The sequence below is a fragment of the Vipera ursinii genome (assembly GCF_947247035.1).
Source record: "Vipera ursinii genome assembly, chromosome: 1".
NCBI lineage: Eukaryota > Metazoa > Chordata > Lepidosauria > Squamata > Viperidae > Vipera > Vipera ursinii.
Genome location: NC_139512.1, coordinates 89,288,937 through 89,303,712, shown reverse-complemented (window position 1 = coordinate 89,303,712; position 14,776 = coordinate 89,288,937). Strand labels below are relative to the sequence as shown.

Genomic DNA, 14,776 nt, shown 5'->3' with positions numbered 1-14,776 from the left:
TGATCAAGAAGCTCACAGCAACCAATAAAAACAATATAAAAAACAGACTATACCCTTCCCACCAGCCATCAGATCACTAAACTATTGACTCCATGACTCAACTCCATTCTAGTCCAATGCTTGGGAGAAGAACGAGGCTAAAAGGGTAGCACTCCTCACCCCACCCTCAAATTTCAGTGGGAGACATTCTAAAGGGCTGAGTCAGCTGCAGAGAATCTGAGATCCCACCAGATTAAATGTCTAAAAGAAGAGATCTGCAATGTGCCCTATTTCAGGGCTTTTCAACTTTTTCACCCATTGTGCCACTTTTAGGATATGGCAACATCCAAGTACCACCTAGCAAGGTGTCAAAAACTTGATGACAAAAATAAAGGAAAAAAGTGATGAAGTACAGGTAGTCCTTGACTTACAACAGTTCGCTTAGTGACTGTTCAAAGTTACAATGGCACTGAAAAAGTGTCCCCCCCAAACCACAGCCGAGCAAGACACCTGCCTGCCCGCCTGGCGGCACTCTTCCTCCTTTCTGAGGTTTTCATTGGATTGGTAGCAGGGGTGGGGTGAGGAATGTTTGGCTTTTATTCCTCCTATCTGCCTGGTGGTTGTAGCACGTTTTGGTCACTTCACATGACCCTGGGACACCGTGACCACCATAAATATGAATCAGTTGCCAAGCATCTCAATGTAAAACAAGACTCTGGAGATGATGCAACATTCCAGCTGATTGGCACTTCTTCTGGGCTCAGCAGATGTGCTGGGATCAGCGCTGAGCTCCAGCTGGAGCTCGGCACTGATCCTGGTGCTTCTGCTGAGCCCTGACAGCCCTGCAGCTCCAGCCATCTCTCGCTCAGGCTTGTGCGGTGCTACCACTGGTTCAGCTCATTCCCCTCCCCTGCTACTTTTCTAGGATGGTCGCGTACCATCTGCTAGGTACTAATGTACCACAAGTGGTACCCGTACCACTGGTTGAAAAGCCCTGCCCTATTTGACGTAGTAGAATTTGGCAGATATCCTCAGGGAAAGGTGGTCGCGCAAATAGCCTAGTCTTGTACATGTAGGGTATTATAGCTGATAATAGAATAACAAAGTTGGAAGGGACCTTGGAGGTCTTCCAGTCCAATCTCCCGCAGGAGACCTTGTGCCATTTCGGACAAATAGTTGTCCAATCTCTTCTTGAAAGCTTCCAGTGATGGGCTACCTACAACTTCTAAAGGCAAGCCATTTGACTAATTTCTGTCAGGAAATTTCTCCTTATTTCTAGGTTGGTTGTCTCCTATTAGTTGCCATCCATTGCTTCTTGTCCTGCTTTCAGGTGCTTTGGAGAATAGGTTGATCCCCTCATCTTTGTAGGATCCCCTCAAATATTGGAACAGTTCTATGATGTCCCTCCAGTCCTTCCTTTGATATGTACCCAATTCCTATAACCGTTCTTTGTACGTTTTAGCCCCCAGCTCCCTAATAATTTTTGTTGCTCTTTTCTGCATTCTTTCCAGAATCTAAACATTATTTTTATACTGTGGTGCCCAGAACTCAATGAAACATGGGTAAACTGTGGATCATCCAAAATGTTATGCCCATTAGAGAAGTTGCATCCCCCAATATTCAAGGGCAACAACATCTGGAGCACATTCTGACAATCCAATCCAGAGACGATTAAAGCACGTGTGACAGTGAGCATAGATTCCCAGGAAAGGGTGTCTTTGAAATACAAGATGAATTAGTGCAACCATCCCTCAGATTACAGCTGCAAACTGCTCTTCCAGCAGGAACCACAAGTCCAGGAAGGGTCACCCCCCCCACACACACACGCTAGTCCTCGCAAATCAGACTCTCATCTGAAAGAGTTCTCCTAGATAAAATAGCAAAGATACATGGGGAATATAGGTCTGCTCAGATCAAAAGGAGAGCATCTCAGCATCTTCCAGAATTTGTCACTTCCCCTTCTGAAGAGGGGCTGGTGACTGTCTTTCTTACTGTTAAGTGGTATCAGGGATTCCACTAACAACCTTAAATAGGTAAAGGTAAAGGTTCCCCGCACACACATGCTAGTCATTTCGACTCTAGGGCTGGTGCTCATCTCCATTTCAAAGCCGAAGAGCCAGCGCTTGTCTGAGGATGTCTCCGTGGTCATGTGGCCAGCATGACTAGACGCCAAAGGCGCACGGAACGCTATTACCTTCCCACCATGGTGGTCCCTATTTTTCTACTTGCATTTTTACGTGCTTTTGAACTGCTAGGTTGGCAGAAGCTGGGACGAGTAACAGGTGCTCACTCTAAATAAGTCACATATTATCAATCAGGCAATGAGGGCAGAGCTCAGCAAGCCAGCATAGGGTCCAGAGCTATGTCAATTAGAACAATTAATCAGTGGAACAACTTGCCTCCAGAAGTTGTGAATGCTCCACAACACCGAAAGTTTTTAAGAAGAGACTGAACTACCATTTGTCTGAAATGGTATAGGCAGGGCTTTTTTTGTTATAGAACGCTCAAAACAGAGTTCCAGCACCTTTTTTGGACGGAACCTTGTACAGTAGGCAAGGTGGGTTGTATGATATGTGTGAGTTCTGGCACCTTTTTCTTTTACAAAAAAAGCACTGGGTATAGGGTTCCCTGCCTGAGCAGGCAGTTGGACTGGAAGACCTTTAAGGTCCCTTTCAACATTTCTATTCTATTCTATTCTATTCTATTCTATTCTATTCTATTCTATTCTATTCTATTCTATTCTATTCTATTCTATTCTATTCCATTCCATTCCATTCCATTCCATTCCATTCCATTCTATTCTATTCCAACCGCAGGCATGACCACTATCGCCGCGGCGGCAAAAGTTCTTAAACTTCTCCTAGCTTTGCTTTCCTTTTGTCTCTCCTGCTCGCCGTATCCCATGCAAAGGCGGCTCTGCGCTCTCCCGCGGTCGTTCCTCTACCTCGCCCTTTCCTCCTTCCCGCCGGCTCCGGAGCGGCAGGTGGCGCCGTCCGTAGTTCGCACAGGAAGGCAGCCTGGCGGCGGGTAGCTTGCGGAGAGGCTGGTCAAAGGACGGCGGGGCAGGGCTCGACTCAGACTCGCCGCTCGGCTCTGCCTGGGTGGCGGAGGGTTGCAGCGGGCTCGGGATGGGGATGTGCCTTCCCTGCCTGGGGGGAGCCGCCGATCAGGTGGTGGAGACGCCGGACCCAGTAAGTGGGGCGAGATCGGGCTGCCGAGACTCGTTCCGTGGTGGCTGGGGGTTTCTCCTTCTCCCTTTTGGCTTTTCTGGGCAATCCCAGGTGTCGTTCAGCGTCCGGCTTCCGAAAAATTCCAGATTGCTTTTTAAAAAAAATATAATAAAAAAAACCTCCTTCCTGCAGGCATCTCTAAAATGCCGTTAAACTTTCGCCGAGGTTCTTTTTTTGCTCTATGTTTACTAATTGTTAGATTGCGTATTCTTTAAAAAAAAACAGCTTGGAAGTACGAGCAGCCCGTTTTTTTTCAGGTTTCTCCAAAACCGAGCCCTGAGGAGTTTACTTACTCCCAGGTTCCGCCTTGTAATATTAAAAACCACTAGGTGCTTTGTGATCCAAATTAAACTCTTTAATTCACCATCAATTGCCTCGGTTCTTTTCACAGGGAAGGGCGTGTCTGTTTTATTATTTACTTGTCTTGCCTTTGTGCACTAGATCAGTGTGTACCCAAAAGTCTTAAATTGGAGTGCAAGTGAACTATGCTACATAAGCACACACACACACAAAACCCCTGAAAGTGCCATCTTTCAAAAACACCAAAGGGACAATAAAAGGTTGGATGCATAAATCCTGCTGGAAAAAGTCTGCTTGTTTATAAAACATTCGCTTTGTTCCCAGGAATGCGAAATAATTGCTTGGTTGCACAAATACCTTCAGATCTATTTATAAATGAAGTGATCTGGATAGGAATATCACTCTTCGTGAAATCTTTGGGGTGGCATGAGAATACTCTGGTGTGTGCAGCAGGTTTTGATGGAGAGTTAATAAAGCCTTAAGGTTAAGGTAAAGGTTCCCCCGCACATGCATGCTAGTCGTTTCCAAATCTAGGAGCCGTTCAAAGCCGAAGAGCCAGCGCTTGTCCGAGGACGTCTCCGTGGTCATGTGGCTGGCATGACTAGCAAAAGCAAGTCCTTCATTTTCTACAACTAGATTGTATTCCAAAGCTGGCATAGCATGGAGGTTTACTTTCCGCTGAAACTGAGGAGATGCCAAATAGTCATGTGAGTTCAAGGAGAGATAATGTAAGTGTGTGGTCCACTTCCAGCTTGCTGAAAGGTCCTGGCACAATAACTTCCTTATTTCAGAATAGTAAAGTAACTCATTTTCCTTTAATGCACAAGATTCAAAACTTTTTAAGGGTTGGGAGTCACACACGCTGGAGGACATGCTGTGGGCTGCCTCGCAAAATGGCACGAAAGGCTTAGCCTATTCAGAAAATAACTGCCACAGGACAGAACCAATTTAAAATCCTTTGCGGCATAGAGCCTGAATATTTGCAAGATTTTTCTTTCTCCAGTTACCCCACCTGAAAAATTCCAGCTGAGTTAGTATGCGTCAGATCAGATAGTTTTTTTGCTGCCTCTGCCCTCTGGAACAGCATTCCAAAACTGGCCCACAGTAGTAGGCCAGGAAAATATGTGAGCCACTGTTCAGTTGTTTGTTGTTATTTGTTTGGCTCCCTCCCCACCTGCCCTGACATGGCCACTTCCATATTTTTTATATTATTGTTTTTAACCATTGAAAGCCACCCAGAGTTGTACAAAAGTGATCAGCTGTAGAAGTTGAAACTGTAAATAAATAAATATATTCACTAATAGCACTAATTTGCTAGAAGGCTATTTGTGACCCTTTTATCTACCCTTTCTACAAGATGCTGTGCATTAACCCTCCTCTTGGTTGTGGCAAGCAGGCACAGTTTCACAATATCGCTTGTGATAATATCATTTTCTACTTACCATTTGAATTTTCTAAGAAAGTTTATGGTAGCTACTTGGGGACCAGAGGCCTTCTGGGAACATCTCAAGGGGATCCAATTTTTTTCACCCATGATAGAGTGAATGTTTCTTCAACTAAATACACTCTTATAATCTCCTTCCACATTATTGTTCTAAATATACAGTATACAAAAATTAGCAAGGAAAGTCACTGAAATTCAACCCTATATATATCCTATTATCAAGAATGACCATATTAAGACTATAATGTAGCTGATAAAATATTCTTGCAGGATCCATATTGTAAGCAATCCAACAGTGAGATAAGGATCATGTAAATTTAATAAATAAAATAAATAAGCACTATCAGAAAATCTGCCTTTTCTATGCAAATTTAATTCTCAGTGGTACATATTTAAACTGAAGATGAGACAAGCAGATTTATTTGACTTCTAATTATTGGCTGGATTTTTGTTCAGCCCTAAACAGAAGTAACAAACAGAAGAAAAAGTAACTAAGAAAAGGCTTTTTCACTTCTTCAGCTGGAAGCACCATTTAGTCTTTCATATGTACAGTTCAATGACGTGTGAAATGTTTTATGTGGATGAGAGAACCCCCAGCGGTGGAAGTACATAGCTCTTTATGGTGGCTAAGGATTTCTCTCTGGCAATTCTCTTTGGCAACATGAGCAGAAGTGGCATTTAAAAAAAATCAACGCTGATTTCTAAGATTTTGAAAGGTTCTATTATATTTGGAAAACCCTTATAAAATCCCTTCTTTTATCTTTGGATAGGTGATGTGAAATACCTTCGTAATTATTTTTATATGTTTTATTCAGGAAATTAGAAGGCAGCAACTTGCAGAAGCAGCAGAAAAAAGACAAATGGAGGTAATTGGATATTTGGAACAGCAATATATTAAAATAAAACCTTATTGTATAATGCAGGGGTCCCCAATCCCCGGTCCGTGGACCGGCACCGGGCTGCGGCATACCAGAAACCAGGCCACGCAAACAAGCAAAGCCCCATCCAAGGGTTGCAGGCAGTACATGAAACCTGCAGAAAAATCTGCAGAAAAATCTCTTTCCATGTAATCGGTTCCTGGTGCTTAAAACGTTGGGGACCTCTGGTATAATGAATGTGAACAACAGAATGATCTTTCCTGGAAACAGCATCCCTTAGGAATGTGCAAACTGGCCATTATTATACCATTTCAATGGGGTTTGTCTTAAGTTACACTGAACCTCAGCATTGCGACTAACTTTCAAAAAAAATAAGTACCCAGTGCTTTTTTAATGAGAAGTGTAGTAAGATCATATATCTGTGTAGTAAGAAGCAACAAGATAATGTTTGCAATAGTGTTAAGGGAGCAGTTCACAGTAATTTGTAGATGAAGGCCTGTAGATTAACAGGCTCTTAGGTCTTAAACAATCCAAATATTATTATGTCTTTGAAGAAGCACAATAAGAGGTAACAGAAGTAGCTCAAATTTATTATTCCAGTGAGTATGGAGAGGAGTGGGGCTGGGAATATCAAAATTAAACGTGCAGGTATCACTGACTTAAATAAAGCAAAATACCAACGTTCAGGATTCCTGACAGATTGGTGTTCTTTCTAAGGTACTGCTCAAAATTTGCCCTAATGTTTGAATGTTGACCAAAAAGCTAATACTTATAAATGACTCTTTGCTTGAACCAATCTATTTCTTTGTGGTGAGATGTCTCCCATTTGGTGTCCTCACCACTGCTATACATTTTTCTCGCACAAATCCCTCACCGCCACTGCCACCTTCTTTGCAGCAAAGGAGAGAACTTGTAAAATAATACCAAAATCACAATTAAGTTTTTGGAAATCGCACATTTAGTTTTGGCATAAGATCAGCAAAAGCAACAAGGAAAAAAATAAATGCAAGTTAAGACAGCTTTTTTAAGTATTCCCTGACACATTTTAAATAAGAGCCTTGGTGGAGCAGCGGGCTAATGCTTCCTTAAGTAACACCAGCTGCCTGCAATTAGTGCAGGTTCGCATCCCACCAGGCTCAAGGTTGACTCAGCCTTCCATCCTTCCGAGGGACGCTCGCAGTCGGTGTTGGCAGGAGGGCAGAGGTCGACCGCGAGGTCTCTCATTTGTGGAGTTCCTCAGGGGTCAGTCCTCTCGCCTCTCCTGTTCAACATCTATATGAAACCGCTGGGTGAGATCATTCGTAGTTTTGGAGTTGGGTATCATCAGTATGCTGATGATACCCAGCTTTTCTTTTCGACCCCAAACCACCCCAGTGATGCCCTCACCGTGATGTCCCGTTGCCTGGAGGCGGTTCGGGTCTGGATGGGGAGGAACAGACTTCAACTCAACCCCGACAAGACCGAGTGGCTTTGCATACCTTCATCCCGGGTTTATTCGGATATTCCACCTCTTGCTATGGGGGGCGAATTATTACCCCCCGTAGATAGGGCTCGCAACTTGGGAGTCCTCCTAGATTCACGGCTCACCCTGGAAGACCACATAGGAGCTGTGACTAGGGGGGCTTTCGCCCAGGTTCGCCTGGTGCGCCAGTTGCGGCCCTATCTAAGCCGGGATGACCTATGCACGGTCACTCACACGCTCGTGACCTCTCGACTAGACTACTGCAACGCTCTCTACATGGGGCTGCCCTTGAGGACCACCCTGAAGCTCCAACTGGCACAGAATGCAGCCGCGAGAGTTGTGTTGGGAGTTTCCCGATACTCCCATGTCACACCTCTGCTCCGTGAGCTGCATTGGTTGCCAGTTGTCTTCCGGGTGAGATTCAAGGTACTAGTTATGGTGTTTAAAGCCCTACATGGCAGGGGTCCGGAGTACCTTAGGGAACACCTGCTGCCGGCGTCAACTTCCCTCCGCCCTGTGCGTTCCCACAGAGAGGGACTCCTCAGGGTGCCACCGGTCAGAGAATGTAGATTGGTGGCCCCCAGGGGGAGATCTTTCTCTGTGGGCACCCCAGAGCTATGGAACCAGTTACCGGTTGAGCTCCGGACGGCGCCCGATCTTCGCTCCTTTCGCCGCGATCTGAAAACAAACCTGTTCGAACAAGCCGGCCTGGCCTGAGGGGGGATTGGTGGGTTTTTTATTATCATTTTATTGGGGTTTTATTAATGTATTTATTGTTTTTTATGGGCATGTATTTAATTACTTTTTAATTTTTGTAGCTTTGTGTTTTATTCTTGCCCTGTACACCGCCCTGAGTCCTTCGGGAGAAGGGCGGTATAGAAATATTAATAAATTAAATTAAATTAAATTAAAATGAGGACCCAGATTGTTGGGGGCAATAAGCTGACTTTGTAATAATGCCGCTTGGGGGGGCCCCGAAAGCCCTAATAAGCAGGCATATACATAGAATGAAGGCTATTGCTAAGCACATTGGTTTGTACTTTAGATTGTAAGCCGCCCTGAGTCTTCGGAGAAGGGCAGGATATATATATATATATATATATATATATATATATATATATATATATATATATGTATGTATGTATGTATGTATGTATGTATGTATGTATATGTATATGTATATGTATATGTATATATCTTAATTTCTGCATGGTGTTTCCCGCCTCTTCTGTGAATTTTAGGGCACTTTCTTCCATGACACGGTGGCCGAGTCTGTAGGATTTGGGGATTATCCCCCAAAGCAAGGGAAAAACTAGCTAGTCTTTTGCAGATATTATAGATTTGGGTAGGACAAAGAAATATAGATATCTGCCCAGTCCTTTTCATGATTACAAGTCCCAGACCCCTTCTTTTTAAACAAGAAAAATGTTCGTTCCTGATTCATTGTCTTCTGTTCTATGCTAGGCTTCAGTAGGTAGTTTCCATGCTATAGAAAAGAAATAACTGAAACAACAGCTGACGGGGCAATGCTATTTTTTTCTTTTTTGACATGGAAGTGCAGTGGGTGTGGTTAAGTTTTTCCCGTTCTTCAGTGGAATGAGAGGTTCTGTCTTCGCTTTGAGCAGGTGTCAAATTCCAGTCAATTGTTTCTTTTTGACATCTGCATTAGAGAATATGTGAACAGCATGCGTAAGACAGTTGTGACTGATCATAAGCAGCAATAATTCTACTTATCAAAGGAAGAACATGTATAGCATAGTTTCTCGCCCACATTTTATAAGAATCACCTTATCAGTGAAATGGATGACATATAAATTTAATAAATAAACAAAAGTAATGAAATAGCCACCTATGGGGGAAGGGAAAAACCCTACTGAGAGTTTCTTCTCAAAGAGGCTTCAAAATATGCTTCCTGGCCCTCCTCATTTCTAGAGGGGGAAAAATAAAGAATAAAACTTGTGCAAAGGCTTCCAAAGGCCTTTTTTTTCCTTACAGGATTTTGTTTGGCTGAAGCCCATGCTTTTACAGTCATTCTTCTAAGTCTGGTTATGTGAACTTAATAGAGATTTATTGGAGTTTCATATGGAATACAGATTAGAGAATTGAATTTATTTTGCTGTGATTGTAGAAACGCGGGATGTAATGTAATGCGCCTGTTGCTTCTTTCCCAAAGGCTGCATCTCGTGGTATTAAGAATCTCTCTTCTGTGGAACAAAAAAAACGAAAACAAGAAGAAATGGAGAAACGTCTTGAATCTGGAAGCCAGGGACCAGAAGGAGGAGGCCTAAGGGTAAGACGTAAAGATTTTTTTCCTCCTCATTATCTCATAAAACGTGTCAAATGTCACCTGGCTTGATATCAGTCAGTCTTTTAAGTGTCCCTTCTTGTATTGAAACTTTAGGATAAATGACTGTAGCATTTTGGCCAGACAATTGATATTGCTTGGACAGATACCCTTAAGCCAGGGGTCCCCAACCCCCAGTCTGTGGACCGGTACGGGGCCGGGGCCGTGGCATGCCAGCAACCAGTCCGCACAAACAAGGAAAGCCCCATCAACAGGATGCAGGCAGCACACAAAACCACACCCCCTCTAGTCTGCGGAAAAACCTCTCAGCGGAACCGGTCCCTGGTGCCCAAAAGGTTGGGGACCTCTGCCTTAAGCCCTATTCACATGTCCGGTACCATATTCATAGCATATGATGGCCTGATCAATTATCTTGTCAAGATCATTGCTTTCTTCTTGTATATAGATTTGAGGTAGAATCTTGAGCTAGAGATGTCTGGAAGTTGAGTCATAGTAACTGGACTTCTTTTCTTTTGGGGGTTTGAAACTTTTTGCTGCTTATCCAAGTAGCTTCTCCAGACTAACAGACATTTCACTTCCAGACAACTCTTTATCAGGATGACCGAGAATTTTCATCAACACTAAGTGTGAGATTGCCAGGGCAGTTCTGGACTGCTCCCATCTTTTTTGGATAGGAATTTCATTTAAAGCTGAAATAGCTAGGCTAATGTCAGTATAGAAGTGTGACGGATTCACACAGACTTTATTTTAAATGCGATCATTTAAATGTGCTGCATAAATCTTTACTTCTCTTTTATCTTTCTTTCTCTACTACATACTGTACATTTGCTTCCTTTACATGTACTCATGGTCTGGAATTGTACAATAAAACTCAAATGCATTAGAAAACAAACATTATTACTTCTTTTTTTTTCAAAATACCATATTTAAGGAAGATTATTCATAATCTAATAGTAGCCTGGGAAGGTGAGATGCGGGTTGGAATAAAACAAGGTTATGCTCGCAGATAAGAAATTGAATAATGTCCTTACACATAAAAAGTAGCTAATGTTTATTTCTGTGTGTTTGCTTTTAGTGGCAGGTTGGATAAAATATTGAGCAGCTTCAGAATGAAGAAGGATGAAGCTTTGTCCTGCCAATAACTTGCCAGTTGCTACAGATGAATCAAACTTGTTAATTGTCTGGCTTTCAGTGTTTGCCTCTGAAGATGCAGCAGTATTTTGCCATTGTAGCAGGATAGCTGACATACATGCACTAAGGATGGAATAAACTTCGTAATATCCAGCAAAGATGCCCTAAACCAGGGGTAGGCAACTATGGCTCTTTTATGACTCGTGGACTTCAACTCCCAGAATTCCTGAGCCAGCTGTGCTGGCTTAGGAGTTCTGGGAGTTGAAGTCCACGAGTCATAAAAGAGCCAAGGTTGCCTACCCCTGCCCTAAACCAATCACTTCCTGTTTGTGTTGCCCTATTGTGTAATGCTGCATGTCTAAATGTACTGTAGGGGTGAATTATGGGAGTTACTTATGTAAAAAGATGACATTTTCATGCCTCTGTGATCATGGGGAACAGTTCTGTTTTCCAAAGTGCCCCTTGTTAAACTTGTTGCCATCTTACCCTGTGTTATACTTGTTCCATTGATCTTTAAATATATATACAGGTAGTCCTTCACTTAAAACCATTGGTTTGAAGATTGATCATTTGAAGCTACTACTGAAAAAGTGACTTAAGCCGTTTTCCCCACTTATGACCATTGCGGCATCCCCATGTTATACTTGTATGATTCAGTTCAATCCAGTCCACAATCCTTGAATCCCTTTCAGTGGATTAAATGCCCGAAATCAACAGGCTTGTTTTAAAAGTAAGAACTTCAGAATCAAAGCTTTAGTGCCTTCTATTGGTTACACATTGAACTGCTGCGTTGCCATGAGGTGAAAAATCCCTATCCTTGTGTCTTAGTTTTACACGTGTTATGCCTATGTGCAGGGTTTACAAAAATACAGGCCAAAATACTGGACTCTTATTTTTTTAAAAATAAGAAGTGGAAAGAATATCTACAGGCATTCTCCTTTACCACTTGGGTGTGAAAAACTCATGCAAAGGACAGGTATATGTTCCTACTTATTTGTGATGAAATTTCTTCATAAAAATTACTTTTTTTAATTCTTAAAAACTGGTTGGAAGATATTATTCTGCATCTACATCCAGTGTAAAAATATGTTTATAAAGTCATTTGTATTAACATACTAGAATAAATATAAATATATTATGTGATTATTCTCCCATAAGACCCTTTGCAGCTTATCTGGAAGTGATGTGGAAAGAAACTAGATTTGTTGAACTTCTAAACTAATATAGGAAATGTTCACACATCCTGAATTTTAAGCAAGGAGTAGTATCGACTTTTATGAGAGAAATGAGGTGCAGTTTATCTTGCTCTGTATCAGAAATAAAGATGGTTGCTTCTTACTTATTCCCAATATTATAGGTACTGATTTTTTGAAAAAAAGAATGCTTTAGAAATATATTAAAAAGTAATGACAAGTGTTGTACATATGGGTACTGTATATGTCAGAGAGAATAAAATGTGCAAATGAATTACTATTTTTTCCTGATTCTTCCCCTTTCCATCCTAGACAAATATGAAAAAATAATGACTCACAAAAAATTGACTAATAATAAATTTCCCACTTAAAATGTGATATGAATCCACGTAGCTAAAACGGATTGCTTTATCATATTCTGTTAAGTTAACCTTTTCAGTAAAGTATGTTGTTTTCTAATCTATTACAGTTAATTCTTTTAAAAAAAACCTTGAAATCTTCATATTTCACAGTTTATACTTTTCTCTTTCTCATTTGTGCACATAAATCCAGTATTAAGTGTTTAAAGAATTTTAATGGGAATTCAGGAATTCATACTTTCATTGCAATAAAATAGCTGAAATTTAAGCTGTTAAATTATTGCAGTGCTTTGTCATTAACATACTATCTATTTGCATCTCTTTAAAGCAGCCACACCATTTACCTGGATCATGAGGCAGCTGCAGAGGATAGCTAGGTATTCATGAGGCAGGTTTAAAGATTTGCAAGCAGATGTACGTTAATACTCTTGTGCTTGATTGCATATTTTCCAATTTATTTCTGAAATTCTTTAGTGTCCTATAAATTATAATGCCATTTTAATTTTTTTACTTTCTTTCCAGTTACTGGGTTATGGTAACTTTGTTCATTTATTAACAGTACCATTTTTCTCTTGGTTAAGCTAATAAACTATTTGGTGCCCACGTTGATCTTTATGCATTATAGTGTTATTGCATTAAATAAAGTATAATCAATTAAAATCTGATGATAAATGGGCAGTTATACCATTCTCTCTTACTGCTTTTTTAATTTAATACCAATGTACCAATAACAATTTTGTTTGAATCATCTCGATTTTTTTTATTATGCAGAAAATGCCTCTGGAAAATGGTGCAAAACCATGATTAAAGTCCCATTTTGAGATTAGAATTGTTCATGAATCCATATTTTTATTCTATGTCAGAACTTTTAGGAAATGGATTTATGAAGATTGTAAAGGTTGAGAAGCACTGTTCTAGATAATTTCTCATTTGCTGGCTAGAGGATGGACATTGTCAATGGCTCATTGTCCTTCACTGGACAGAACTGGCTTAAACCCTGAAAAGGGGTGGGAAGAGAAGAGAAACAATAAAGGCCTTTCTATAAGCTGCCAAGGAGAATGTGTTGATCAGGGATATCAAACTGCTGGCCCATGGGCTGGTTTCATCATACCGAAGCCGCACCCACCCCAATGCTGGCAATGCAAAAAGAGTCGTGATACGTTGTAACACGTCACGTGATCCCTTTCCAACCTCTGTTTGCCATAACCTTTGCCATGACCATAAACCAAAATCTCAGGCAAGCAAGCAGAAGCAGTTTGACTGAGCTGCCTATTGATTTTACTTGGAATTCTCTTATGTACAATTGTTATTTTTCCTTGTCTCCTTTCCTGCTGTCGTCTTTATATCTAGAAATCTGGCTTTATTGGAACTAATAGGGGAATTCTCGTTTACAACCTTTTCACATTGTGATAGGACTGTGTCTTGACTTGGGTTAATGTCTGGTGTGGGTGGGAAGATCGAAAAACCAACTTACTGTATACCAGGGGTGTCAAACTCAATTTCATTGAGGGCCGCATCAGCATTGCGGTTGCCCTCAAGGGGCCGGGTGTGTATGGCCAGGGTGGGCGTGGCCTACTGGGTGGGCGTGGCTAGAGTGTGTATGGCCTACTGCACAGGTCGGCAACCTGCGGCTCCGGAGCCGCATGCGGCTCTTTGAGCCGTCTCTTGCGGCTCCCAGCCGCCCGGTGCGCGCGCACCTCTTCCAACGGGCAGTGGTGCGCGCGCACCTCTCCAAATGGAGAGTGGCACCGCCCGTTTGGAGAGGTGCACGCGCACCTCCCCGAATGGGCGGAGGTGCGCGCGCACCTCCCCAAACCTTTGGAGAGGTGCGCGCGTACCTCCGCGCGAATGGGCAGCGGTGCCGCTCTTTCAGGAAGCCCGCCTCGGCCCGTCTGTGAAGCTGCCGAAAGCGGCAGCTTAGCAGACGGGCCGCGGCAGCTTCCGCAAAGAGCGGCGCCCCTGCCCATTCCGAGAGGTGCGCGCGCACCTCTCCGAACGACCGGAGGTGCGCGCGCACCTCCCCAAACCTTTGGGGAGGTGCGCGCGTACCTCCGCGCGAACGGGCAGCGGTGCCGCTCTTTCAGGAAGCTGCCGCTTTCGGCAGCTTCCTGAAAGAGCGGCGCCGCTGCCCCTTCGCTTTCGGCAGCTTCCTGAAAGAGCGGCGCTGCTGCCCCTTCGCACGGAGGTACGCGCGCACCTCCCCAAAGGTTTGGGGAGGTGCGTGCGCAACTCCGGTCGTTCGGAGAACGGGCAGCGGTGCCGCTCTTTCAGGAAGCTGCCGCTTTCGGCAGCTTCCTGAAAGAGCGGCGCCGCTGCCCCTTCGCTTTCGGCAGCTTCCTGAAAGAGCGGCGCTGCTGCCCCTTCGCACGGAGGTACGCGCGCACCTCCCCAAAGGTTTGGGGAGGTGCGCGCGCAACTCCGGTCGTTCGGAGAGGTGCGCGCGCACCTCTCGGAATGGGCAGGGGCGCCGCTCTTTGCGGAAGCTGCCGCGGCCC

The 14,776-nt window shown here is 43.2% G+C and overlaps 1 protein-coding gene across 1 annotated transcript; it reads left to right on the top strand.

Annotated features, from left to right (window-relative positions):
• Nucleotides 1-3,003: 3,003 nt before the first annotated feature.
• On the top strand, nt 3,004-10,936 carry SVIP (small VCP interacting protein). The gene is made up of 4 exons (XM_083357957.1): nt 3,004-3,170; nt 5,769-5,819; nt 9,467-9,583; nt 10,674-10,936. Exons 1-4 carry the CDS (start codon nt 3,108-3,110, stop codon nt 10,686-10,688), a joined length of 246 nt encoding a protein of 81 aa, XP_083214083.1. The 5' UTR covers nt 3,004-3,107; the 3' UTR covers nt 10,689-10,936.
• Nucleotides 10,937-14,776: the final 3,840 nt, after the last annotated feature.

What these genes read in the sequence shown, in the direction of transcription:
- SVIP (XM_083357957.1), top strand. Translation starts at nt 3,108, where the DNA reads ATGGGGATGTGCCTTCCCTGCCTGGGGGGAGCCGCCGATCAGGTGGTG. An exon ending in TGGTGGAGACGCCGGACCCA is followed by an intron (nt 3,171 to 5,768) that starts GTAAGTGGGGCG and finishes TGTTTTATTCAG; the next exon opens with GAAATTAGAAGGCAGCAACT. An exon ending in CAGAAAAAAGACAAATGGAG is followed by an intron (nt 5,820 to 9,466) that starts GTAATTGGATAT and finishes TCTTTCCCAAAG; the next exon opens with GCTGCATCTCGTGGTATTAA.